General features: G+C 53.1%; 1 protein-coding gene across 1 annotated transcript in view; it reads left to right on the plus strand.

Moving 5' to 3' along the window:
* SNED1 (sushi, nidogen and EGF like domains 1) overlaps positions 1–27,157 on the plus strand; it is an 81,502-nt gene that overhangs the window by 43,679 nt on the left and 10,666 nt on the right. The window contains exons 13-26 of the mRNA XM_044913636.1: positions 1,182–1,298; positions 1,486–1,602; positions 1,787–1,900; positions 2,178–2,351; positions 11,865–11,978; positions 12,306–12,419; positions 13,297–13,410; positions 13,778–14,074; positions 15,529–15,712; positions 17,798–17,910; positions 18,755–19,036; positions 20,132–20,276; positions 20,359–20,441; positions 22,006–22,119. Coding sequence (XP_044769571.1) covers positions 1,182–1,298; positions 1,486–1,602; positions 1,787–1,900; positions 2,178–2,351; positions 11,865–11,978; positions 12,306–12,419; positions 13,297–13,410; positions 13,778–14,074; positions 15,529–15,712; positions 17,798–17,910; positions 18,755–19,036; positions 20,132–20,276; positions 20,359–20,441; positions 22,006–22,119 — 2,082 coding nt within the window. The remainder of the gene's footprint in view (positions 1–1,181; positions 1,299–1,485; positions 1,603–1,786; positions 1,901–2,177; positions 2,352–11,864; positions 11,979–12,305; positions 12,420–13,296; positions 13,411–13,777; positions 14,075–15,528; positions 15,713–17,797; positions 17,911–18,754; positions 19,037–20,131; positions 20,277–20,358; positions 20,442–22,005; positions 22,120–27,157) is intronic.

A 27,157-nucleotide genomic window follows, 5' to 3' on the forward strand; every position in this document is an offset into this window, starting at 1 on the left:
ACGTGTGTCGCGCCCGCACGGTCTCCCCCAGCCCAAGTGCTGCTTATTCAGTTAGTGGTTCTGCTCTGTGGCGCCTGGTCACTACTTGGTTTTCTTCAGAATTTCCCACTCAGCATTTTTCCAAATGGATTTTAGAATCCTTGAATTTTTAAAAATTCATTGGGGCTTTATTAGATCTAATTGAACTTGGAGAATGTTAGCGTTTCACAACATTTTTACACACTAGCGGATGTATTCTTCCGAGAGAGGGCGGCGCCACCGCTGCCCCGCCAGCGCCCACCCGGCCGGTGCCTTCCGGGCGCCCGGACGCCGCGCCCCTCATCGGAGCCCACGGCCCACGGGCCTGGCTCCCGGAGCTCAGCCCCTGGGCCACACACACCCCTGGGCCTCTTGCTGCCCTCGCTGGTCCCGGGAACGGTGACCCTGAGGGCAGGTCCCTGCTAGTCTGACACACGGAACCCCCCAGCTTCAGCCACCCCTGCGGGAGGAGGAGGGTGTTTGCAAAGAGAAGCCCTCCGGCTTGGTTCTCTGCTCTCTGCAAGCGTGGCCGAGGTCCATCTCCAACAAAGGCATCCCAAAGTGGGGACACAGGGTGGCAGCTTTTGGGGGGGAGGGTGGGCGGAACTTGGACACGCAGCCTGTGAGGCCCGCAGGGTGTGGGGTGGTGGGGAGAGAAAGGCTGAGCTCCGCGGGCAGGCCCCCTTCCTGCTGCACCTCGCTCCCGAGAATGTCGAGGAAGCTGCGATCTGAACTCCTCTGTGGGCCTCTGAAGGCGCCACTCCTCGGGGCGGAGGGGCAGCCCTACCACTGGATTTGTGCCTTTAAATACGTAGGTGCCTCAAGCAGCCCGGGAGCCCCTCAGGGCCCTGGGAGGGTGTTGGGACCCAGAGAAAATGCCCCGGTGCGACTAGAAGCACAGAAACCAAAAATCAGACCGCGGTGGATTCCAGCGTCCTGTCAGGGGCAGCTGCGCTCCCTGCCACGCGGGCCAGTTCTCCACCAGAAAGGGCCCAGTGGTCCCCAGGGCCTGGGACAGATAAGAGAGGATGGGTGGGCAGAGGGCTCCCAAGGGCCTGCGCCTTCTGGGCCCACAGATGTGAGTAGGGTGTCACGGGTGCTGCAGGGCTGGGAGGCTGGCCCTGTTCACCCGCTTCTGTCTCTCCCTACCCTTGTCCACACAGCCCGGCCACGCCTGTGCAGCTCGGGGCCCTGCCGGAACGGGGGCACGTGCAGGGAGGCGGGCAGCGAGTACCACTGCAGCTGCCCCTACCGCTTCACCGGGAGGCACTGCGAGATCGGTGCGGCCCCCTGCCAGCTGGAGTCAGCCTGGATCGGGGGAGCCAAGCCCCCACCCAGCCACCATGCGTCTGCTTGTCAGGAGAACCCCCTGAAGGCGCACCAGCTCTGGGATGTTGGCGATCAGGGGAGGGGCGCTGGGTGGTGGGTGCATGACACCTGACTCCCATAGGGGCCTTCTGTTTCCAGGGAAGCCGGACTCCTGTGCCTCGGGCCCCTGCCACAACGGCGGCACCTGCTTCCACTACATTGGCAAATACAAGTGTGACTGTCCCCCAGGCTTCTCTGGGCGGCACTGCGAGATAGGTAAGGTGGGCAGAGGCCAGTGGACTAGCCCAGCTGGGAGCAGCACAGCCAGGGCACCTGGGGGCCCCATCTGCTCCCAGTGGGCAGAGGTGCCCTGCTTTGGAGGAGTGGGAGACAGAGCTCCCATGAAGCCTAGAGGTCTTTGGGGAGGACACAGCGATGATGACCCCCTCTGTCCTTGCAGCCCCCTCCCCCTGCTTCCGGAGCCCCTGCATGAACGGGGGTACCTGTGAGGACCTGGGCCCAGATTTCTCCTGCCGCTGCCGAGCAGGGTACATGGGACGCCGGTGCCAGGCGGGTGAGAGGGCTGCGGGTTGGGGTGGAAGGCATGGGATTTCTTCCTAATCCCAGAAGAGCAGAGCAGGGCCAGACAGGGAGCTGAGAGGAGGGAGGGGAAAGAAGGAGAGAACTGATGGGCAGCTACTCCTGGAAGTCAAGACACTTTCACCCTGGGAGGGCTGTGCAGGGCGCAGGGGTCCCAGGCCCTGCGGCCTGCTGGGGCAGAGGGCAAAGCGGAGGGAGGGGCCTCAGGCAGGTGCCCCCCAGTGCAGGACAGGGCTTCTGTGTCCTTGCAGAGGTGGACTGTGGCCCCCCGGCGGAGGTGAAACATGCCACGCTGCACTTCAACGGCACTCGGCTGGGCTCCGTGGCCCTGTACAAGTGTGACCAAGGCTACAGCCCGAGCTCCCCCAGCCACGTCCGCGTCTGCCAGCCACAGGGTGTCTGGAGCGAACCTCCACAGTGCCACGGTGATCTGCAGGCCCTCCGGGGCAGGGAGGGCGGGCAGGCGGGCAGAGCCAGTGGGGTCCACACCCTCCTCCCCAGGGCCCCTCAGGGGAGCACAGGGACCACAATTCTGACCCTGGCCCTCCCCCACCTTCCCACAAAGTGAGGCCATGACCCCGTGGGGAAGGTGGTGAGGACTAGTGGCAGCTCCACTCTGGACTGTTCACTAAGGGCTTCCCTGTCCTCAGAGCAGGGCGTCCAACCCATATGCCCACCCTGCAGATGAAGCAGCTGAGGCCGGGAGGTAGCCCAAGGGCAGAGTACTCAAGAGGCAGATTAGGATTCAGGGCCCGTCTCCTGCTCCTGGCCCTGGCCCCACCCAGACCCACGGAAGCAGACCCTGCATTTGAACAAGGCCCCCCAGGACCCCCAGAGCCATCTGAGGAGTGCTGCTTCAGAGAGCATCGCCTCAGGCTCCCACAGTGTGCCAGGGTGCATGGCCTGGAGGCAGGGCCCCCCGACTGATGCCCCTGCAGACACAGGGCCACTAACACAACTGCAGGTGTGTTGCATTAAGCCTAAGCATCCCTAACTCTGCTCATCAGAAAACCTGCGTGATGTTAACACATCTTTCACAAAACAAGGATTTTTTTTAAGATTTTATTTATTTATTTGAGAGAGAGAGAGCACAAGAGGGGGTAGAGTCAGAGGGAGAAGCAGGCTCCCCGTGGAGCAGGGAGCCCGATGTGGGACTCGATCCCAGGACTCCGGGATCATGACCTGAGCCGAAGGCAGACGCTTAACCGACTGAGCACCCAGGTGCCCAAAACAAGGATTTTTAAACAAAGCAACTCAGGGACCACGACAGCACCCAGAGACGGGTGGGGCACACAGTGCTGCTCTGTCCCAATGCTCTGCAAAGCCCAAGCTGGGAGGCCCCACGCAGGTGAAGAATTCTGGAAGACAGATGGGGGCTGCCTAGCGCCAAGTGTCTTTCCTGTCCTCCTATCTATCCAAGCCCAGCCCTCTCCAAAGATAGTAACAATAAAGTCCAAACAACATAAACCATCGGGAGCGGAAGTATAGAAGGTGGACGAGCATATATATAAGCATGACAGGTATATGGAAGGAAACATGGCACTGGTCATAAGAAACAGGGTTGATAAATCATTTTTAACCAAAGAGAGTGGAAAAGAGGACTGAAAAACTGTAATAGCTGAAATAACAGACACAATTTACAAATGGATACAGATGAAGGCTAAGTTAATGAGCTAAGAGACCAGTCTGAGGACTCATCCCACAGAGAAGCAGGGAGGTCTGTGTGAAGATGTAGGCACTGTGGAGGGTAGAAGTGCCAACACTGAGGTAACAGGAGTCCAAGACAAGAGAAAAATAAAAACACAATGAAATGTTGGAGCCACTATGGAGCTCAGTTCCCAGAATGACAGATGAACCACCACAGGCTGAAAGGGCCCAGAACATCAAACAGGAGAAAAGAGGAATATTAGCACATCATAGCAAAATTGAAGAATATCAGAGACAAACAGGAAAAAATTCTTAAAGTATCTAGAGAAAAAAGGAACAATAATCCCATTGGCACCAGACTTCTCAACAGTGACATCAGATATAAGATAATTAATTGGTAGATTTTAAATACTCAGGAGATCCATTCAGTGAGCATGGAGACAGTCACAAAATGCCATCACTCTCACTGTAACATCAAGGAATCAGAGACCCTGTAAAATCGTATCATTTAACCTATCAGATTGCTGAATATGGCTAGAAGTACAGATGAGCCCTTCCTGGGTGAGAAAGACTGATGACGGCTGCCATCCCAGGAGCAAATCCACTGTGACAGAGCAATTTGAGGAGCTGGGGAAATCCAACTAAGCTTTCAATGATTATGTGAGCAAGCATGATGGGTTGGAATCAGGAGTCGCAAATGCAGAGCAAGTGCTCAGCACCCACCAATTCTCCCCCACAGGATTTTTACTAAGTGCATGGGAAGCCAGTGGCTGGGCTGGGAAGCCAGTGGCTGGCCTGGAAAGCAGAGAGATTCATAGCCTCAAAAGGCTGAGATTCCCCAGTCCACCTGGAGGGAGAGGTCTGTTCCAACCCTCAAGAATCTAAAACCAATCATGAATTGGCACTAATGAGCCCTGCACACCAGGCCCAGCCCAGCTCACCTCCGGATGATATCAGAGATCAGCTGTTCAGGCTAGGTGTCTGACACAGACTAGAGCCTGGCCATCCTAGGGGTATGTATTTTCTACTTTGGTCTCTCTGTTCTTGTATACAGTATGTCTAAGAAGCAAGAAATTATGACATATAATCTCAAGAAGAAACAGTCAATAGAAACAGACATGCAGATGACCCGCATGTTTAAATTAGCACACAAGGACTTTAAAATAGCCATTATAAATGTTAAAGAGAAGCAAAATGAATGAGAGAATAGAAAATTTGAGCAGAGGAAAGAAAACTTTTAAAAGTAACACAATAAAAAATACAACATGTGAAATGAAGAGTAAATTGGATAGGCTTACCAACAGAATGGATACCACAGAAGAAAAAGTCACAGAACTCAAGGACAAGTCAACAAAATTATTCAAACCAAAGATCAGAAAGAAGAAATGAATTATGATTTGTAAATGAATTTTTTTTAAATGGAACACAGGAAATCTGTGGGAAATATCAAACAAACAAGCACATAACTGGAGTCCCAGAAAGAGAGAGCAGAATAGGCAAAAGAAATATTTGAAGAGATAATGACTGAGTATTTTCTAAAAATGAAGAACTACATCAACCCACAAATCCAAGAAGCTCAGCAAACACCAAGCAAGATAAATACTGAAGTAAATAAACTTAAGACCTAAAACTTTTTATTCAAACTATTATTCAAATGTGAGACCATAATAAAAAATGCCCTTTGCAAACACAGCTTCAGAGACTTACCAAAAAAGGGTCTTTTTTTTTTTTTTTGGAGATAGTATTCCAGTAGTAAGATAAACCTGGAATATTCTGTAAGCAGTAAGAGAAGGGAGGATTATCAAATATTGTAGGAAAGTCTGTCACTCTCTAAAAGGAGAGAGGAAAAAAGTGGCAGTTAAGATTATGATAGAAAAAAATGCAGACAAATATGAATGAGCTAAATTCTCCAGGTAAAATACAGATTGCCAGATTAATTACAAAACAAAACAAGCTAAGGACTCCTGAGTGACTCAGCTGGTTAAGCATCTGACTCTTGGTTTTGGTTCAGTTTGTGATCTCAGGGTCGTAAGATTGAGCCCCACATCAGGCTCAGTGCTCAGCATAGAGTCTGCTTAAGATTCTCTCTTTACCTCTCCCTCTGCCCCCTCCCCTCTCTCTATAAAATAAATAAATAAATCTTTAAAAAACAAAAACAAAAACAAGCTATACTCTCCTATAAGAGATACTCCTAAATCATAAACTTAAAAAGACAAAGTAAAAATATGGAAAAAATATCAGGTGAATACAGATCAAAATAAAGCAGGTTTAGCTACACTATTATCAGCCAAAATAGACACTAAGATGGAAAGCATCATTAAGGATGAGAGGGTCTCTTTCAATGATAATCGGTTCCAATTCACCAAGAAGATCATTATAAACATTCAAGCATCTAATATAATAGGGTCAATACATATAAAACAAAAATTAAGAGACTGCAGGAAGAAACTGACAGATTTACCATAATACTATGAAATTTTGAACCACCTCTCTCAATTCAGGTTAAGAAGCCCCCCCAAAAAAAATCACAAAAAGAAGATTCAAATAATACAACTAACAATTTGAACTAATTCATTCTCTGAACACACAGAAAAAATTAAGTTATTAAGGACAAGAAGATAAATTTTAAATTTCCATGTTTATATATTTTTAAAAATACTTTGAAATGGCTTATGGATCAAAGAAGAAATATGGACAGGGACAAAATTTTAAATGAATATTAATGATCATTTTCTATACAAAAACTTGTCTGATGCAGCAAACGCAATGCTTCATGGGAACTTTAAGTACATAGTTAGAAAAGTTCAAAAATTGATGAACTAAATGTCGGAGTTCAGAAGTTAGGAAAAGAACAACAAATGATACAAAGAAAGTAGAAAGAAAAAGGCAATGCAAGTAAGAGCCATAATTAATGAAACATAAGTCAAAAGTACAGAGAAGAGAACACCAAAATTAGTTCTTTGAAAACCCTATGAAAACGAACAAACTTCTATCAACTGATCAAGAAAAACAAAGAGCACAAATAAAAATCCTTATAAATGAAAAAGGTGACATATACACAGAGCAGAGATTAAAAAGATAATGAGAATACCATCAACTAGCCTATACAAGTAAATCTGAAACCTTAGGAGAAATGGACATAATATTCATAGAAAAATATAACTTACCAAAAATGACTCAAGGAAATTTAGAAAGCCTATATAATCCTATAAATGTCTAAAGGAATTGAAGGAGTACTTAAAGCATTTTCCCACAAAGAACTCCAGGATGTTATAGGTAAATTCTACCAAATTGCCAAGAAACAGATCATTGCAGCATTATACAGGTTCTTCCAGAGAGTAAAAAATAAAGAATATGCACCAACCTATTATGTGAGGCCAGTATAACCTTGATACCAACACCAGATATGGACAGTTGGAGAAAGTAAAATGATGGATCTGTTAAACATATGAACATAGATGCAGAAATTCAATAGTCTATAAAGACTATATATACTATTATCAAGATAGATTGTTGCAAGAATAGTTTGATATTAGGAAAACCTGCTATATTAACCAACTGAAGGAGAAAAAGCATGTAAGTATCTCAATAAATGCATAATAAGCATTTGACAAAATTTATACCCATTCGTGAAATAAATTCTTACCAAATAAGGAATAAAAAAGTATTTCCTTACCAGATAAAAATCACATCACACATGCACATACATGCACATACACACCTCTAATACCATGCAGTATAAAATATATAGGATTTGTTGGAGGAAAAACTTAAGAGAGATGTAGCAGAGCCCACATAACCCCCGAAGTGTGCATCATCCCACAGAAAGGTGTGCTTAGGCCAGGCATAGCCAGACTAGTTACACTATGTGTGGCCAAGCAATAGCACTTCACACCTTTATAGAGAAAGAAGGACAGGTTACATCAAGAGAGCTGTGGAACAGTGAGTCTCCTGATCCTTGTTATACAGAGGTAGGATCTGATATTCAAAACCTGTGCTTCTGTTGATCTGACTCAGTCATGCTGAGCTACCAACAGGGGGAAGGAAATTAGCTTCTGGGGCAGTTTTACTGTGCCTCTACTCAAACCTCAAATAAACATTATCCTAAATAGACACTCCTCTTAAAATTGGGGACAACGAGGGGAGCCTGGGTGGCTCAGTCGGTTAAGTGTCCAACTCTTGATTTCAGATAAGGTCATGATCTCAGGGTTGTGAGATCAAGCCCTGTCTCAGGCTCCACGCTGGGGCATGGAGCCTGCTCAAGATTCTCTCTCTCTCACTCTCCCTCTACACCCTCCCCACTTCTCTCTCTCCCTCTCAAAAAAAAAAAAAATGGAGACAAGGATGCCCACTGTCACTAAGCCTCATCAATATTATATTGGAAGTACTAGCCAATGCAATAAAGTAAGAAAAAGAAAATAAAATCATGAAAATATGAAGGTAGGGAGTAAGAATGTCAGTATTTGTTGTCTTTAATCTATAAGCAAACTTTAATCTATAAGCAGTATGGTTGTCTTCAATCTATAAGCAAACTACTGAAAATGATAGAAAACATAATATGTTTACTGGATATAGGTAATTATAACAAAATTGCATTTTAATATATCAACAACAATTAGAAAATGTAATTATAAAAGACATATTCAGAGAAAATCAATGAAACCAAAAGCTGGTTCCTTATTGAAAAACCTCTAGTTAGACTGATCAAGAAATAAGAAAGAAAAATTAGCAATATCAGAATGAAAGAGGAGACATCAGTAAGGATCCTAACAAGCATTTAAAGGACAAGGAAGAGATACTGTGAGCAAGTTGAGGTCGGTATATCTGACAACTTAAAGGGACAAATACCTTGAAAGACACAAATTACCAAAAATGACAGAAGAATAAATAGAAAATATGAATAGCCCCATACCTATTAAAGAATTTTAATATGTAATTAAAAACCTTTCTGCAAAGAAAATGGCAGGAATGGATTGCTTCACTGATGAATTCTATCAAACACTGAAGAAAAGAATACTAACCCTACACAAGCTTCTTCAGAGAATAAAGAAAGAAGAGCACTTGATTCATTTTGTGAAACCAGTATTGTCTTGATACCAAAACAAGACAGAGAGGTTATTTTTTTTAAAAAAATGAACTTAGGGGTGCCTGGGTGGCTCAGTGGGTTAAGCATCCAATTCTTGATCTCAGCTCAGGTCTTGATCTCAGGGTCGTGAGTTCAAGCCCTGTGTTGGGCTCCACACTGTGTGTGGAGCCTATGTAAAAAAAAGAAAAGAAAAAAAAATGAAATTACAGACTAATATTCCTCACGAACATGGACATGAAAGTCCTAACAAAATATTACTAAATCAAACACATTGTTATATAAAAAGGATAATATATCATGACCAAGTGGGATTTATCTCAAGAATACAGATTGGTTTAACACTTGAAAATCAGTAAGTATAATTCACCATATTAGGATATGAAGGAGAAAACCATATGATCATTTCAGTAGGTGCAGAAAAATCATCTGAAAATATTCAACTACTATTTAAAACTCTTAATAAACTAAAAGTAGATAGAAGGGAATGTCTTTAACCTGATGAAGGGTATCCATGAAACAGCAACAGCTAACAAAGTACTTCAGGGTGAGAGGCGTACTGCTGTAATCAGTAATAAGGCAGTGTGTCCATTTCACTGATTCCTTCCTGCATTGTCCTGGAGGTCCCAGACAGGGCCACAGACAAGGAAAGGAAATAAAAGTCACATCTACTGGAAGAAAGATGACATGGTCATGCACATAGGAAATCCTAAGAGATTCTACAAGAAAAAGCTATAGAATAAATAAGCAAATTCAAGTGAGTCACAGGACAGGGACAATATACAAAACCTTAATATTTTCACAGTCTACCAGTGAACACTTGGAAAATAATATAAAATGAACAATATTATATATAATAGCACCAAATATGGTAAGTGTTTACAAATGTTAAATGAATTATAGATGTAAGTGTAAAAACTAAAACTATAAACTTCTAAAAAATCCTATGAGACAATCTTCACAACAGCTGGAATAAAATGGTTATGCATTTAATAAAATTATTACATTGTCCTACTTTTCACCACACACAAGAATTCATTCCAGATTAATTAAGGACTTAAATGTTTTTCTAAAACTATAAAAATTTTATGTGGAAAATATAGGTATCTTTTTGGCCTTGGGATAAGGAAAGATTTCTTAAGCCACAAAAAAAGCCCTAACTATAAAAGAAAAAAAAAAAAAAAGGACAAATTTGACTATATAAGAATTAGAAACTTGAAATCATCAGCCCTAAGGAAGAAAGTGGGATATAAGCTACAAACCAGGAAAAGATATACATATGACTGGTTTCAAGAATATATAAAGAACTCTATGAATTAATAAGAAAAGAATCATCAACCTAGTAGGAAAATCGGCAAAACACACGGAGTACGCCTTTCATAGAAGAGGAGATAATAAAGCCGACAAAAATAAAGAGAAATATTATCAGCAAAATGCAAATCAAAAGCACAGTGAGGTGCAGTCAGCTGACAGAAGTGCAGAAGTCTAAGAAGCCATCTACTGGTGGTAATGTGGATGACCAGGATTTCTTACAAATTGCCGGAGGGAGTGTAAATTAATACAAACACTTTGAAAAGGGTTTGGTAACCTGCCTATCAATTTGACCAGGCATAGAAACTGTGTCCCAGAGATTCCAGTTCTACGTTTAAATCTAAGAAAATGGGCACATTTATACCAAGAGCTATGAAAGGAAATAGAAGCATTTTTTAAAATAACAAAAAGTCTAAAACCAACCCAAATGCCCACCACACAAGAATGGACAGAGTACGGTAGAATCCCGCCATGGACTCTGTTACTGTCGTGTTCACACAGAGACCTACAACAGCATGGAGATAGCTCATTAGTATCATTTTGAGTGAGAGAAGAGTACATGTATCACGATATCCTTTTAATAAAATTCATAAATAGCCAAAACAAAACCATACATTGTTTAGATAGTTCATAACAATTAAAACCCTAAAGAGGCAAAGACATAACCCCAGAAATCCACATCACAAGGGTGGGGAAGTGCGTGTGCCCGGATGAGCCAGTGAGCATTCTAGCTCCTGGGTGTCTTATTCACTACCACTTATCTACTTCGTTACATTTTAAGCATTAAAATTAAACTTTTCTAAATTGAAGATTTTGAATTCCGGAGCACCGCTCCCAGTTTAAAATAAAAAACAAGCCTGTGGCAAATAATCTAAAGTGAAGGCCTCGTCCCCAAATGTAGTGATTTCATACGTGGTGGCTGTGAATGGGGAATTGGCAAGATGGGGCCTGGCCACCTGGCAGCCTCTGGAGTGAAGTCCTCAAGGTCATGATGAGCATCCCCCATCCTGGGGCCCACTGCCCACCTCTTCCTCTCCAAGGTGTTTCGGGCCTCTCCAAGCACTGAGGGGTGCTGGACAATTCTGTCCGGCTCCTCAGAACAAAGCTAATTTATGTCCATCTTATTTGGCTTCAAGCCACTGCCTCCAATCACAACACCGCTTTATTCTTGGGGTCCCTCCTGGTGCCCGTGCACCTGGGCTCCCCTCTCCGAAGCTGGAGAGTGCGGATCCCAGCCTCCCAGCCGTGCCTGCAGGGGGGCTCCTGCCTCACAGGGCACAAAGGAGGGTAAGACTGCAGGGCGCAGCTCCACCCCCTCCCCGCCTCCCCCAGGCTGCCTGGCCCAGCACTGCCTGCTCTCTGACTCCCGCCTCTCTTTGTAAACATCTCATCCTCCACCTCCCGGGGGAGCAAGCTGACCTTGACGTCCTCTCGCCTTCTGCAGCCTCTGCCCCAGCGGTAGAGGAGGTGGGGTGGAGAGAGTCACACCCTGCCTCTGGGCCTGTGCTCCAAGCCGGCAGAGGGAGGGGAGGCCTGCGGGGTACACTGGTGGATGAGCCTGTACCCCTCACACCTGGGTAGGGCTCTAAGCCCTGAGACAGAGACACTGCTCCAGGGAAGGCCAGGCCCAGGATGTGTCCAGGCCCCTGAGAAGCCTGGGCAGTGGAATGCTGAAGTGACTTGGGGGTAGGGCCTTTGTTGGGCAGACAGCGGAGAGGGGGGGGCATCAGGCTAAAGCCTCAGCACACACGTGAAATCCGGGGGCTGTGGAGGCCCCTGGAGGTCCGCGTAGAGCCCACGCAGGGCCGTGCAGTCCTGTGTAGGGCCGTGTAGGGCCTGCGTCCCACCTAGATGGAACCTGCGTAGGGCCTTGCAGCCTCCTGTCCTGTCTCTGCAGAGACAGACGAGTGCCAAGCGCAGCCATGCCATAACGGGGGCTCCTGCAGGGACCTCCTGGGGGCCTTTGTCTGCCAGTGCCCTGCAGGCTTCACTGGAGTCCACTGCGAGACAGGTAGGGGCTGTGCTCGGCGGGGTCCCCTGAGCGGCTGGGCCCTCACCCACATTCGAGATGCCCTGGACATCCTGGACAAACCTATTCTCAACAAGCGTAGACCCTGGGCCACTCGGAGAGCAGAGGGACATGGCTGGGCCCCTGGCCCCAGGGTGGGGGGGGGGGGGCACCCCAGGAGGGGGCCCCGGGGGTGGGGGGGGTTTCCCCCGCCACCCCCCCCCCCCCCGGCATCTCTCCTCGATCCCCCTTCCCTTCTTCCCGCTGTCCTCTCCTCCCTCCCCCAGACACCCCCTGGCGGCTCTGGCCGACTCTCTGGGTGTTCTCCAGAGGTGGATGGCTGCCACTCCAGCCCCTGCCAGCACGGAGGCCGATGTGAGAACGATGGCGGGGCCTACCTGTGCGTCTGCCCAGAGGGCTTCTTCGGCTACCACTGTGAGACAGGTAGGGAGGCAGGGGCCAAGCCCCCACTCCTCCAGAGGCCCTATCCTCTGGCCTCTGCTGGGTCCCCTGATGCCAGCTACCCGCCTCCTGCACTTGCCCCTCCAACGGCCCCCCTCACTCCCAGAGACAGGCTGGGGGCTAGGACAAGACGTGCCCCTGGGACGTCCGCTCTCCTCCTAGGATGGGTGTGTCCCAGGGGCACGTCCTGTCCTAGCCCCCAGGCTGGGCTTGGCTGGCAGCAGGCCGCTGGGTGGGGTGCACAGGGCCACAGGGCAGTGAAGGCTGAACTGGGCGTGGGGGGGGAGGGCAAAGGCCTAGGGCCCAGGGACTGTGGGGCCTGGGAGCCCGGGCATAAGCACCCTGGGGGCCGCTTGTGGCCAGGGAGTCTCACTGCACAAGCTTGGGGTGGGTGAGGACACACCCGGAGGACCAAGGTTAGTGGCCGCGACAGTGATAAGGGGGCTCCCGTGGCTTCAGTGGGAACCTGCGGGCCCTGGCCCTGGCCTAGGGAACTCAGGTCCTCTGGGTGCCCACAGCCCCGGGGCAGAGGGAGGCTGCCCTGGCTGCTAGGTTCTCCCCAGGAGGGGCAGCACTGTGCTCGCCCCACCCTGAGTCGCCGCCCACCAGGCTACCTGGGCTTGGAGTGGTGGTGGGATGACCCAGCTCTGTCTCTGAGCCAGCCTCCCGGTGAGAGCTCTCCTGGAAAGCCCTGCGTTTCCCCTCCTTCACCTCCTCAAATGGCTGCCTGGGATGGCTCCACCCACATCCACCCCACAAACACGCCTACACAGGAAGGACCTGTTGCCCCCGAGAGCAGGGGTCCCTCTGGGGGAGCGGGTAAGGCCCCAGTGTTCACTGCTCCTTTCCTCTTCCCCAGTGAGTGACCCCTGCTTCTCCAGCCCCTGCGGGGGCCGCGGCTACTGCTTGGCCAGCAATGGGTCCCACAGCTGCACCTGCAAAGTGGGCTACACAGGCAAGGACTGTGCCAAAGGTGAGGTGGCAAAGGTGCCAGCATAGGCGGGCCCCCTCGTCCCCCAGAGGGCACAGACCCAAGTGCTGAGCACCCCCCAGGGCAGAGCGTCTAGTTTCCCAAGAAGCAGGGAGGGTGTCTAGCGGCCCAGGAGGCGTAAATGCACTCACCTGAGCACACACACCTGAGACCCTCCAGGAGGCCCTGGCCAGAGACCAGGTGGACAGGGCCACTGTGGCAACAGGAGCTGGCTCCCCACCTGCAGTCGTTCACCTCCGCCGGGGGTGGCGGACCCGAGCCACCAGGTGAGACGTCTGGCTGGGGGCCAGGGCTTCCGTGGCTGACAGCTGACCACCCCCTTCCCTTGTTCTTGACGGGAACCCTGAAGAGCTCTTCCCACCAACGGCCCTCAAGGTGGAGCGAGTGGAAGAGAGTGGGGTCTCCATCTCCTGGCGTCCACCTGAAGGCCAGGCCGCCAGGCAGATGCTCGACGGCTACGCGGTCACCTACACCTCCTCGGACGGTGCCTACCGCCGCACGGACTTTGTGGACCGGAGCCGCTCCTCGCACCAGCTGCGGGCCCTCGCGGCCGGCAGAGCCTACAACATCTCCGTGTTCTCGGTCAAGCGCAACGCCAACAACAAGAACGACATCAGCAGGCCGGTGCTGCTGCTCGCCCGCACACGTGAGTGCCCACCTGGGTGTGTCTGCGGCCACCGGAGAGGCACACTGGCCAGGGGCCCCAAGGCGCCGGGGCTTAGGAGTGAGGCCCGGGGGAGGGGGGGCTCCCCGAGAAGGCACCTGCCAGGGGCCAGCCCACATTGGGGGTGCTGAGGGGACAGGCCAGGGGCCCAGGAGGTCACCCCAACATGCTGAGGGGTTGGGGAGGGAGCCTGCTGGTGGCAGTTCTAGAGAAGGGGGCCGGCAGGGAGGGGCCTCTGGGGGTACAGCTGCGCAGGACGGGGAAGCATAGTCTAGGGAGGCCTTGGGGCCTTACCTGGCTCGTCTGCTTCTGGGATCTACAGGGGAGGGCCCGGTCCTCCACGGGGAGGAACCAATGGTGGGCAGAGGCCAGGGGACCACGGGAGACTGTGGGAGGGGGTGCTAGAGGCTGGAGGAAGGAGCACGGACGGGGCAGGGGTCCCCTAGGCGGCACGGAGGGCCCATGAGGGCAGCTGGTAGGGGTTCAGAGTGTGGCCAGCACACAAGGGGGTCTGCTCCCACCATACCGGGTGCTGGCACAGGTCAAAGCAGGCAGGCAGGGCTGTGAAGCCAGACAGCCAGGACCCACCAGTGGGGACTCAGGCTGGGGAAGGAGGGAGGCCAGAATGCTCAGAGGCACGGACAGGAATTTTGTGGGAGGAGGAAGGTGCCCAGGTGTCACCTGCCAGCCCAAGCCAGACACTGACCCTGAGGACATTGAGGGCCAAGTGAGGGATGAGATGAGAAACTCAGGACAGGTGTGTGGTGGGGAAGGCCAGCCAAGAGGCACTGAGAATGCACCTGGGCCAGCAGGAGGACCTGAGTGAGCTTGTGGGGCAGAGTGGGCTCAGCCTGAGCTTGGCTTTAGGAAGAAATGGCATCCCTACCCCTCCACCGACAGAGTGAGAGTGGGGTCTCCCCAGGAGACCAGGGCGGGCAGGAGGGACCGCTGCCCAACAGACTGGGCACCTCACTGTCAGGAGACAAGAGCTCCCCTCCTGGCCCCTGTGGTTCACCCAGGCCCTTCCCCAAGGTAGCCCAGGATTTTCCCAGCTTCCATCCTTGGTAGGCCCCAGCATCGCCCAAATGTTCACTGTCAGTGCAGCCAAAACGGCCAGGGAAAAGAAAAAGGAGGTCCCACGGTCCATGTGTCCCAAGGGCCCCACCCCACTGCCTGGCATGTCTAAATAGGCAAGACCCCAGGCCTCTGGTGGAGCTGCCTCACGCCCCACCCCAGGCAGGAGACTGTCCAATTGACCCTAGTCCCACTGTGGCTGAAGGCCACACCAGCAAGCCCAGGTGGGCCGGCACCTCACTTGGGCCCCTCTCGGTGACCCCCCAGCACACTTCCCGAGCCCTGTCTCATTGTCTCAAGCCCCTGCCCTCCCCTGGAGCGAGGAGGTGCCAGCATCAGCTGAGGGGCCTGTTGCCCCCCAGGACCCCGCCCGGTTGAGGGCCTTGAGGTCACCAACGTGACAGCCAGCACCATCTCAGTGCGGTGGGCTCTGCACAAGATCCGTCACGCCACCGTCAGCAGCGTCCGCGTGTCCATCCGGCATCCTGAGGCCCAGGAGGACCAGTCCACCGATATGGACAAGAGTGTGGACAGGTTCACGTTCGGGTGAGAGCAAGGGGCTGGCCTTCGCTTCCCTCGGGGCTCTGGGGCTTCCTCCTTTCTCCCTCTGTGCCCCTCCCCTGCCACTCCCCACCTGCCCTGCCCGCCTTGAGAAGCAGGGGTGTGTGCACCTCCTGTGCTGCCCAAGCACCTGCTCAACTCTGACAGGCAGAGCCCCCCTTTGTCCCAGGCCTCAGCCCTGCCTTGTCCCGTCACAGGTGCTGCCAAGACAGGTGTTTGAAAGGGCCCTGGCAAGTAGGGAACGCTCTAAAACTCGGGGGGTCGTGCCTCCTGCACAATGAGACCGAGCCACCCAGAGAGCGGCACAGAGCTGTCCTAGCCTGAGTCACACAGGCCCCTCTGAAAGGGAGACACAGGGCACCCCTACACCTGCCTTAAATTTTTATATTGTTCAAATCGTATGTTAGAACCTTAAGCTAGGCATATAAACGTCTTATGCTTAATTATTACAAATCAAATACACACAAAACTACAAAGTAAATACAACTCACAAGAACGTCAGTCATTCAGACTGGCTGAGGACTGAAGTAAAAGCTGGAACGGCCCCACAGTGAAGGCCCAGACCACGGCCTCGGCCCGCTCCGGTCCGTGATGGGCCCCTCGGGGTGGTTCGCCAGCCAGGGAGGCGTCTGACACCTGCTGGGAGCAGTGCTGGAAGACGGGCGGGTGGGGAGAAGACCGGCTGGGGTCCCTGTGCCTGCAGAGCGAACACAGCTCCAGCTGAGGAGACCCCCACCGAGTCAGCTGCACCTCTTGACGCAGCAGATGCCAGGTCGGCTCTGTGGGGACAGAGCAGCAGCACCCCGCCCAGAGCCGCCACAGGCCGTGGCCGTGCGGAGGGGTGCCTCGAGGGGCGCAGGGGTCGGGGACAGGCAGGCCAGGCCAGGCGGGGAACGCGTCCCGTCCGCATCCCTGAGCCACCCACACGGCTGCGCATTTCTGGTCGGCGGACTCACCAAGACCCTATTTTGCTTGCCTGCTGTGCTGGAAACAAGACTCTGCTTTGTGTTTTTTTTTTTTTTTTTTTTAAAGATTTTTATTTATTTTGACAGAGAGAGACACAGCGAGAGAGGGAACACAAGCAGGCAGAGTGGGAGAGAGAGAGGGAGAGGGAGAAGCAGGCTTCCCGCGGAGCAGGGAGCCCGATGCGGGGCTCGATCCCAGGACCCTGGGATCATGACCTGGGCCGAAGGCAGGCGCCCAACGACTGAGCCACCCAGGCGCCCCTCTGCTTTGTGTTTTAAGTGTTGCTGTGACCTTTCTTGATTGATGTCCTGCCCACTTCTAAGGACTGGTGTGACAAAAACACACGTGGGGCCCTGGGTGGGCACTTGGTGACTGAGTCAGGGTCCCCAGGACCACCCGGCTCGGTGACTCACTAGGGCCCCCCCAGACTCAGCAGAGGCCGTGCCCCCAGCTGGGATTCACAACAGAGAAATGGTGCAACGCACAGGAAGGGAGAAGTCGGGGGACCAGGGCTGAGCTTCCGGGGCGCCTCCCCCTGGAGTTACACAGGCCGCCACCAGGCGTGACGACATGTGAGGTGCTGTCTTCAGGGGAGCCCGGGAGAGACGCAGCGTCCAGGGTCTTTATCGGGGGCTGGGCCCGGGGCACCCCTGCCTGCTGTCGATTCGGGGCCCCCAGAAGGAAGCGGGTGCTCAGCATGAACCACGCTGCACAGAGGTGTAGGGGCAGCGAGGTCCTCTCATCCATGAGGGTGCCGGGAACTGTCCCGGGAACTCCCGCCGAGGGCCACCCAGGAGGGCAGTGGGGCCTGCTTGTTGACCCTCTTCTGCGCAATGACCTCCAAGTGCCCCTTTCTGGCCTCTCCTGCCTGAACACCAGTCTCTGCACCATAGCCCTCCCAGGCAGGTGTGGGCCATTCTCGACCCCTGCCCTGTACTAGACAGACAGACCAGGGAGTAGCTCCCACCTGAGGAACACACGGGTCTCAGGCCACAAATCTGGTCATTCCGGAGGCCACCTGCAGGACCACCCACAACTAGTCCCGCCTGTGTGGAAGGAGTTACAGTCTGGCAGTGGAGTCTCTCCCTGGCCTCCCTCCCCCAGGGCCCTGCTGCCAGGAAGGAGATACACCATCCAGGTGACTGCCCTCAGCGGGCTTGGGGGACAAGAGCCTCCCACCGAGAGCCTGGCCTCAGCCCCACTGCACGTGTGGACTCGTGAGTACATGACCTCAGGTCTTGTGGGACCTTTGGAAGCTCTCACCTCCCTCCAGCCCGAGTCCTACCAAAGTGGCTCTGGCACCCCAGAGGTCTTCCCCACAGGCGCCAGGAAGGGTGGGCATCCCAGGAAGCCCTCTGCTTCCAGCACCCAAAGGCTCCTGGGCTCCTACCAGACGGGGGTCAGAAGCAAAAGGCCAGAGGGCATGCAGGTGAATGCCCACACTGTCCAGTCCCTGATCTTCACGGTGTCTGGTGGAGAGGAGGCCTGGCCCTCACCACCCCTCCCACCCCAATATGGAGGGGGCCAGAGTGCCATGCTGTCCACGCCAGGGGGACCCGTGAACAAGGAGGGGTGCGTGGTGAGGAGGGAAGGTCTGGGCAGGGTCTTGGTTTCAGGTTCCAGGACAGCCCAGCTGGGGGAGGCACATGGACAGCCCATGGGCGGGGGGGGGGGGGGGCGGGGGGGTGAGGACCAGCTCAAGTCCTGGCCCTGACCCTGAGTGCTGGGACCCTGGCCCACTCCCTGCCCGTCTGGCACCCTCCCATTCCCCAGGGGAGGGTGCACATGGCCCGGCTTAAGGAATCAAAAGGAGAACAGCTGACAGGCTGCGCAGGGAGGGGGCCTCCGTGGCTGCTCCCAGGCAGCACGTTGGGGGGCCTCTCGGGCAGAAGGATGCACTGCTGCTGACCCAGCTGCACACACCCCTCCACACCACCCTTCAGGACTGTAAGGTTGCCCATCATGATCACATGGGGCTTCCGGGAGACTTCAGCAGCCGTTCGGGTCTTTAAACTTGGTGGTGGCCCCTTTCACCTCCCCCCCCTGCTCCGTGCCTATCAGGGCCCCTGCCGCCAGCAAACCTGACAGCTGCCAGAGTCACAGCCACCTCTGCCCATGTGGTCTGGGACACCCCCACTCCAAGGACCTTGCTGGAGGCATACGTCATCAACGTGACCACCAGCCAGAGCACCAAGGGCCGCCACGTCCCTAACGGGAGGCTGACGTCCTACACGGTGCGGGACCTGCTGCCAGGACGGCGCTACCAGCTGTCGGTGACCGCCGTGCAGAGCACGGAGGGCGGCCAACTGCACAGCGAGCCTGCTCACCTCTACATCATCACCTGTAAGTGCGGGCCTGCCAGGGACAGTGGGGTGGGGATGGCCCCGGGTGGGGCCAGGAAGGTGGCCCAGCCCCTGGTGCTCACTGTGGGCCCCCAGCAGGACAGCGGCCTGGGCTGCCCTCCTTGGGGGTGGCATCCTTGCCCAGGAGTCAGGTCAACCCCAGGACCCGCACCGGCAGCACTGTCCCAGGGACGACAGACAACCGCAAAGCAGGACCGTGTTCACACAGGAGAATCGGGGGGTGTGAAAATCGGTGGGGAAGGAAGGACTCACGGACAGTTAGTGCAGGGTCAGTGCACTGGGAATTTGCAGACATAAGCATATTGCTCCCCACCTTGTCCCCGGGGAGTGGCCTTGCAGCCAGGCCTGACTCACAAGGAGCCTCTGGACAGAAGGATGGCCACAGGGAGGGGCGGCCTGGGAGACCGCCAAAGGTCCAGGCCACAGGAAGACCCAGGCGGACAGACGGAGGGGAAAGAGCTGAGAAGCGCAGAGCCTCAGGCCACACGGAGGATGTGGTCTGCCCCTCAGTGCCCAGGAGGCCCAGAGGGCCCCACCAGGTCCTGCACAAGGCTGCTGCCATGCTGGAGCACAGACATGCTGTGGGGAGAGGGCACGCCCCATGGACGCTCTGGGGAGGGCAACAGGGAGCAGGGAGGGAGCAGGGAGGCGGACAGTGGCTGGGCCACAACACAGCCCCAGAGAGCAGACACATGGGCACCTGGCAGGAGGGTCAGACCCTGCGCAGCTGCAGGCACACCTGCCTGAGGGAGGGCTGGGGGGCACAGTTAGGGCACAAGGGCCCACAGAGAAGCCACGCCCTCACTCTCTGGGCATGTGGGGGTGGGGGGCCTCTCTCAGGTGTCCTGTCAGGTCCGAGTGGCTGGCCATGCCCTGCAGGTGGAGATCTGGGGTCCAGGGTGGGCTAGGCGAGCTGGCCCTGTGACTCCTGGGATGGGATGCAGGGGGTGGCTTCCCAGGAAGCCACAAAGCCTCCATGAGGCCTTGGGGCCGCACACGCCATCTCCAGTGCTCCCCTCCGGGGGTGCCTGGCAGGATGAGACTCGGGCAGCCACCCACTCCCACCCACCTGCAGCCTCGAGGGACGGCGCCGACCGACGCTGGCACAGGGAGGGACTGCATCCCCGGGTGCTCGGAAACAGACCCCCGCCCGCACGCCTGCCAGAGCTGCGCCTGCTCAGTGACCGCGACGCGCCTGAAACCCAGACCCCAGCCCCCAGGTGCAGCCTCGGCCATCCCCCTAGAGCGCGCGGCCCCAGGCATGTGCTCCGCGGCGGTGACCCGTGGTGACTCCCATGGCAGGTTCTCAGAGCTGGTGGACGGCAGAGGGCGAGTGAGTGCCAAGTTTGGGGGCTCGCCTGGCAAATCGGCCACCGTGAGATCGCGTGAGTGCCTCGGCCAGCCCCAGGGGCCTCACTGCCACCTCCTCCTTGTCCCCGTGCACGATGAGGGATGAGCCCCTAACACCTGGACTTAAGACCACCCCCAGCGCCCGATACCGCCTCCACTGGGGATGTAGCACCACACAGGCCCTCGCAGCTGCACGGGCTCGCGGGCTTCCCGACACAGCAGGATGGGTCGGAGTCCAGCTGCTGGCAGGGCGCGGGGCCAGGAGGAGGTCTGAGGCACAGAAGCCAGGCTTGCCAAGCCAGGAGTCACAGGGTAGCTTAGTGAGCAGTAAGCAGGAGAGCACGGCACCATCTAATGCCTTGCTGCTCAAAGTGAGATCCTTGGACCAGCAGCACCAGCCTCGCCCGGGGCTTCTAGACGGGCAGGACCCCACCCGGAGCTGTGCAGCTGGAATCTGTCTTTAATAAGGAGCCAGGTGATTGGCACGCACATCACAGTCTGCGGACTGCACCCCTCCGTCACAGTAAGAGACCGTGTCCCGGGTTCCGATCTTGCTCGGCCTGGGCCAGCAGGACCACGTGTGGCAGAGCAGTGGGCCACTCGGCCTGTCCCCAGCAGCACAGGGCAGTGGGTCCAGATGGGCTGGCCCCTCCCCACGAGGCTCAGCAGGAGCGGGTGGGCCAGGCATCCGTCTGCAGCAGGTCTTGCCCGAGACTGTGGCACACCGGGCCACGAGCGACATGCCCACTGGCCACCTCCCCCCACCGCCCTCGCCGAAGGCCCTCAGGACCCTAGGCAGGGCAGCCGGGCCTCGTCCTCACCTGTAAATCAGGTCCTGTTCTCATGGAATCCCTGGCACAGACCCTAACTACCAGTTTAGTGAGAATTTTCAACCAGCACAAACATTCCCAGGCCAGGGAAGAAAAGGGACAGCAATGAGCAGGTGGGGGCGTTGCAGCCCCGGCGACCAGAGGAGGAGCAGCAGAAGGGCTCACTGGGCATAATGACCAGGAAGAAGTGTCTGGGAAGCTGGGCAGGCTGGGCTGTGACCCAGACACCCTCCTAAAGCCACAGAAGCAGTCGTAAAAAGCCCAAGCTCACAGGCAGGGACCCCGCAGAGAAGCTAACTTGCATATAGGGTTGGCCAAGTGCAAGGTCTGCCTGAGGGTAGAGGTAGGGGGAAGAGGCACCATAGCCTCCAAGAAGCAGGGGTGGAGGGAGAGGAGAGTGGAATGTGACCATAAGAAGGACAGCACAGCATCCACCTAGAAGGATGGGGCTACTGGGTCAGATAGGACATGTGGCCCAGCCTCGGGCCACTGGTGACCTTCACTAAAGCAGCACTGAGGTTCAGCAGGAGGGTGAGGGCTGGCCCCCACCTGGAGAAAAGCTGTCCTACTGGAGGCAGCTCTGGGGCCCAGGGGACTCCGTGCCCCAGTGGTGGGTATGGCAGCAGATGAATGGGCCACACCGAGCCCTCACCATGGCAATCTCTATACCATGAGGGAGAGAAGCAGCCCAAGAAGGTGAAGAAACAATCCTGGGCATGAGGCAGAAGGCTATGGGGCCAGCACGCTGGGACATTCTGATTTCTCCTAGAATCCACAGCTCCAGTGCAGCTTGAGAACACGGAGGAGACCCCCAAGCAGGTGCCTGAGCAGGTCAGCCTGGCCCTCCAGCTTCCTGAACACGGCAGTGACAAGGACATGGAAAGTAAGTCAGCAGGCATGGACTTGCAACACTGACCATCCTAGGGGGCCTTAAGGACCATGGGGGGGGGGGACACCCATAGTGAAGAAGTGGGAGACTCAGCATCGCCCAAGGGGCAGCCAAGCATGCCATCCTGGAAAGGGTGGGGTGAATCACACCACACTTTTACAGACAAGGAACAAGCCTGGAGAGCAGACCCTCCCGAACTACCCAGGTCTGCCCCGGAGGGACTGGCCCTCCACTGCAGACAGCCCCTCCTTCCCTCCACATAAAGCTGAGCTCACCCCTCGCCTCTCCACAGAGGAGATGTTGAGCAGGACGCTGCGGTCATGGAGGGGCAGCTGCTGAGCATGCTCCACATGGAGGATTGCCAGGCAGGCCACCACCCGTGCTCGGTGCAAGAGGCCAGCAGGGCTTTCCGGACCACACAGGGCACGGGGCCTGTTCGGTGAGACGGTGCGGAGACACTTCTACAGGACATTCTTACAGGGCGTTTCACTTCGGGCACATGTTCCTTACACCAACTCAGATTCTGGCTCTACCTTCCCTCCTCGCTCTAACCCTTGGGGCTCTGTCCCTCCAGGGACAGTTCTCCTAGGACCCACTGGTTCAGACTGTGCTTGTGCATCAACCAGACCCCGAGGAAGGCAGGGTACTCGCTAAGGGTGAGCCAAGTGCCCAGGATGCCCCTCTGAAGGCGCATCTCACCTGCAGACCTGCCCCAGGCTACCCAAGGACGGCTGCATCAAGAGCACCTGAGTCAGAGGGCGTGGCAGCAAATAAAGCCACAGTCCAGCAGGCCCCCTCCCGGTGTGAGGCCTGGAGCTGGAGTCAGCCCTGGTGAGCAGCAGGGGGGCTGGTCTGCGAATCGGATGCAGCCAGTGAATGATTCTCTTAGTTAAGGTGGGGTTCAGAGTAAAGACACACATGTCGCTGCTGCTTTGTAAGCAAAACAAGCACACATTTCATCGTATGGTTTGTGTTATGTTAGCCCTTCCCAATGTTAGACGTTGCATTTCATAAAACTCAGGAACTAGTGGGATGTGAATGACCTCTCCTGGGTCCCTTCTGAAGGAGAGATGCAAGGTGGCACCAGACTGGCCCCAGATGTCCCTGCAGTCTGCAGTGTTTGCAAACGTGAGGGATGCAGGCTGGCCAGGGGATGGGCAAAAGTGATTTTAGGTGATAAGCAGGGGGAAAAGAAATCATTAACAGCCCCCAGGTGCGCCCAGTGAATCATGGTTTTTCGTTCCTGTTACATCTAGCATGGGTCCATGACAGCCCCTTTTGTTTAGTTTGGTAAGTTAGTCTTTGCTAAGATGACGGCCTTAGATCTGGAACCGGACCCATGAACTAGAACATGATAGGAACTCGTATCTTGCTGTTGTCCCCCCATGAACCTCGAGCCTGGATTTTGTGTTTACAGTCCCTTTGCTCTGCTGCAAGGTGGGCAGAGGGGAGAAGGGCTCTCCCTACATATGCACGTGTGCCTCAACAGCTGTAGGTTTCTTGTTTCAAGGTGAGTGCCTGGCTGTGCACAGCCTCCCCACTGTGTCCTCGGCCGCATTTGCAATGAGGCTGGCTGGCGCTGCTGCGTGCGGCCGCAGCTCGCTCACTCACTGCTGAGCGTCTGGTCCGCCGGTGACTTCACCACAGCCTCGTCCGCTTGGCTCTGAGGGCCCCCGGGCCCTCAGCAGGGCCCTCAGCAGGGCCGCTCTGCTCTTCTTACATACGTCTTCTGGCACATGTGCGAGAATACAAATGCTAGGGCTTTGGATGCCTGAAAGCCCAAATCACAAGAGAACGCTAAGTTGTTTTCTAAGTGAGGACATCAGTTTACAGTCCCTCCAGCTGTGATCAAGAGATGTGGTTAATCCAGTCTCTCCAGACCTGATCTTGCTGGGTTTCCAGATCCTACCAGCAGCATGGGTGTGAAGTGCGCCCCTTGGGATCTGGATTTGTGTCTCTTGGATGCTGATATGGTCAAGCATCTTTTCATTGGAATTGACCACGGGCTCTGGGTCCACTGCTCTGCTCCACTGTTTGGACTTCCTGGAGCCAACACCAGGGGTTTCAACTGCACTATCTTTGGTGAGGCTTGCTGTCCCGCAGTGCCCACCTGCTCACTTTGACCTCAGTGTCGCCTGCTCTTGGTCCTTTGCATTTCTATAAAAGTGTACAACCAGCTTGTCGAGTCCCATCAAAGTACTTGTTTGTACTTCACCTGGCCAAATGTTTGAGGCCCTATATGCCTGAAAATACTCTTAGTAGCTCTCATATATGAAGGGCAATTGGAGTGGGTATAAAATTCGAGGTTCAGAGGTCCTCTACCTTCAGTTCTTCAAACACTTCCCCTGTCATCTTCTGTCCAGTGTTGCTGTCCATGGGTGTCAGTCTGGCTCTTGTTTCCTTGTAGGTTATCTGCTCATTTTCTCTGGAAGCTGTTAGACTTTTCTTTCTCACAGAAAGAAGGATCTCCAGAGAGCCCTAGACACCCAAAGAGCACAATTAACACTCTTGACTGGCATTTCCTCATCAAGCAATTCTCCAGGTTGGGCCACACCTTCGAGCTCCTAGGGGAAGCTCATGGAGAGGAGGAGGGTCCCCAAGAGTGTAACCTGCCACCATGGGGATCTGGAGTGGACACTGAGGCTGTCAAAGAATTCTGTTTTCCCCAAATTCTCACCCCATCAGGGCTTTGGAACTCTCCTGGTTTTATCCCCTGGACACCGGAGAGAGGCAGGCAGTTTCCATCCTTGGGCGATAGCAGGCAAGGGCAGAGCTTAAATCTCTGTACTCGGTAACATTGTCACATAGGAGCCACCCGCTGCCACCACCCAGACTGCAGTCCTATCCCTGCCCCCACCCTATTCAAAACAGCCATCTCTCTGGGCTTTTTTGTTTTCTTGGTTTTTTTTACTGTAATGGGTATGTGTGTCATGATAAACTCAGGATTCAGGGGGGCTGACTTCACAGGATGAGCTCTAGTGGGCAGTGCCCTGGTAGAAACCCCACCGCTTCAGGAACTGCAGGTTTCAGGCCTTAGCTGCCCAGGAATGGAACGAATTATCAGTCAGGCTCTGCAGCCCGGTGCCCCAGTGAGAGAGTAAGGACGGCTGGCACAGGCTCACAGGCTCTAAATATCCCTGCCATGTCCCGTAAGGTTGTCATAAAATATCTCCAGACAGTTGTTTATAGTGTCTAAATTTCATGTCCTATTTGACACCCCATTTTCAAACTTACTACAAAGCAATGGTAATCAGGTCAGTGAGATACTGGCACCAAGACTTACGATGAATGGAATAGAATTGAGAGTCAAGAAATAAGCCCATACATCTGTGGTCAACTGATTTCAACAAGGGGCCAAGACCATTCAATGGAGGAAGGAATAGTCTTCAACCAATGGTGCTGGGAACACTGGATATCCACATGCGAAAGAATGAAGTCAGACCCCTACCTCACATCATATACAAAATTAACTAAAAATAGATCAAATACCTAAACCTAAGAACTAAAACTATAAAACTCTTAGAAAAAGACAGACATAGGGCGCCTGGGTGGCTCAGTTGGTTAAGCGACTGCCTTCGGCTCAGGTCATGATCCTGGAGTCCCTGGATCGAGTCCCGCATCGGGCTCCCTGCTCGGCAGGGAGTCTGCTTCTCCCTCTGACCCTCCCCCCTCTCATGTACTCTCTCTCATTCTCTCTCTCTCAAATAAATAAATAAATAAATCTTTAAAAAAAAAAAAAAAAAGAAAAAGACAGACATAAATCTTCATGACCTTAGATTTGGCAAAAGATTTTAGATGTGACACCAAAAGCATGAGCAAAAAAAGAGGAAAAAAAGACAGACTGGACTCCCTCAAAATGTAAAGCTTTTTGTGCTTCAAAGGATGCCATCAAGGAGTGAGAAGGCAACCCACAGAATGAGAGAAAATATCTGCAAATCATATACCTGAAAGACGTTTGTATCTAAAACATATAAGGAACTCATATGACTGAATAAAAGGAAATAATCCAATTAAGAAACAGGCAAAGGATCTGAACACTTATTTCTCCAAGGAAGATACACAAATGGCCAAAACAAGCCCATGAAAAAGATGACTGACATCATCAGTCATCAGGGAAATGCTAATCAAGACCACAATGAGACACCACTTCATAGTCACTAGGATGGCTGGAATGAAGAGATACAACGAGCAGAGTGAGGATGTGTAGAAGCTGGACCTCAAACACTGCTGGTGGGAATGCAGAGTGGTACAGCTGCTTTAGGGTAAAAAACAGTCTGGTAGTTCCTCAAAGAATTAAACACAGAGTTATCATATGACCCAGAAAATCCCACTCCTAGGTATATACCCAAAAGAAATGAAAACAGATGTCCACACAGGGTCTTGTACATGAATGTTCGTAATAGCATTATGCACCATTGCCAAAAGATGGAAACAACCAAAATGTCCACCGGCTGATGAATGGATAAACAAAATGTGATCTATCCACACAGTGGATATTATCCAACCATATGAAGTCCTGACACAAGCTATAAGATGAACCTTGAAAACATCATACTAAGTAAAGGAAGCTAGTCACAAAGGACTCCATATAATATTATTCCATTCATATGAGTCCAGAATAGGGAAATCTACAGTGACAGAAAGTAGACCAGTGGTTGCTTGGGACTGAAGGTAGGGGTGGAGGTATGGGGGGTGACAGCTAAAGGGAAAATGATAAAAACATTCCAAAATTGACTACTGTGATGGATGTACATATCTCTGAATACGCTAAAAACTTAAAATGGGTGAATTATATGGTATATATGTTATATCTCAATAAAGCGGTTTTTAAAATGTACTGTGCAGAACAGTGTCTAGGGTATCCCCTTTGTGTAGGAAAGTGGGAAGGGAAATATGAACATACCTATTTTCTTATATTTAAAAAGAAATAAAACTAATAAAAATGGTTATATGAGGAAGGAAAGAACAAGGAAGTAAAAGTATGGAGATGGATGCTAGACTTCTCTGAATGTATCTCTATAGTTTAGATTTT

The sequence above is a fragment of the Neomonachus schauinslandi genome, chromosome 3, assembly GCF_002201575.2.
Source record: "Neomonachus schauinslandi chromosome 3, ASM220157v2, whole genome shotgun sequence".
NCBI classification, from domain to species: domain Eukaryota; kingdom Metazoa; phylum Chordata; class Mammalia; order Carnivora; family Phocidae; genus Neomonachus; species Neomonachus schauinslandi.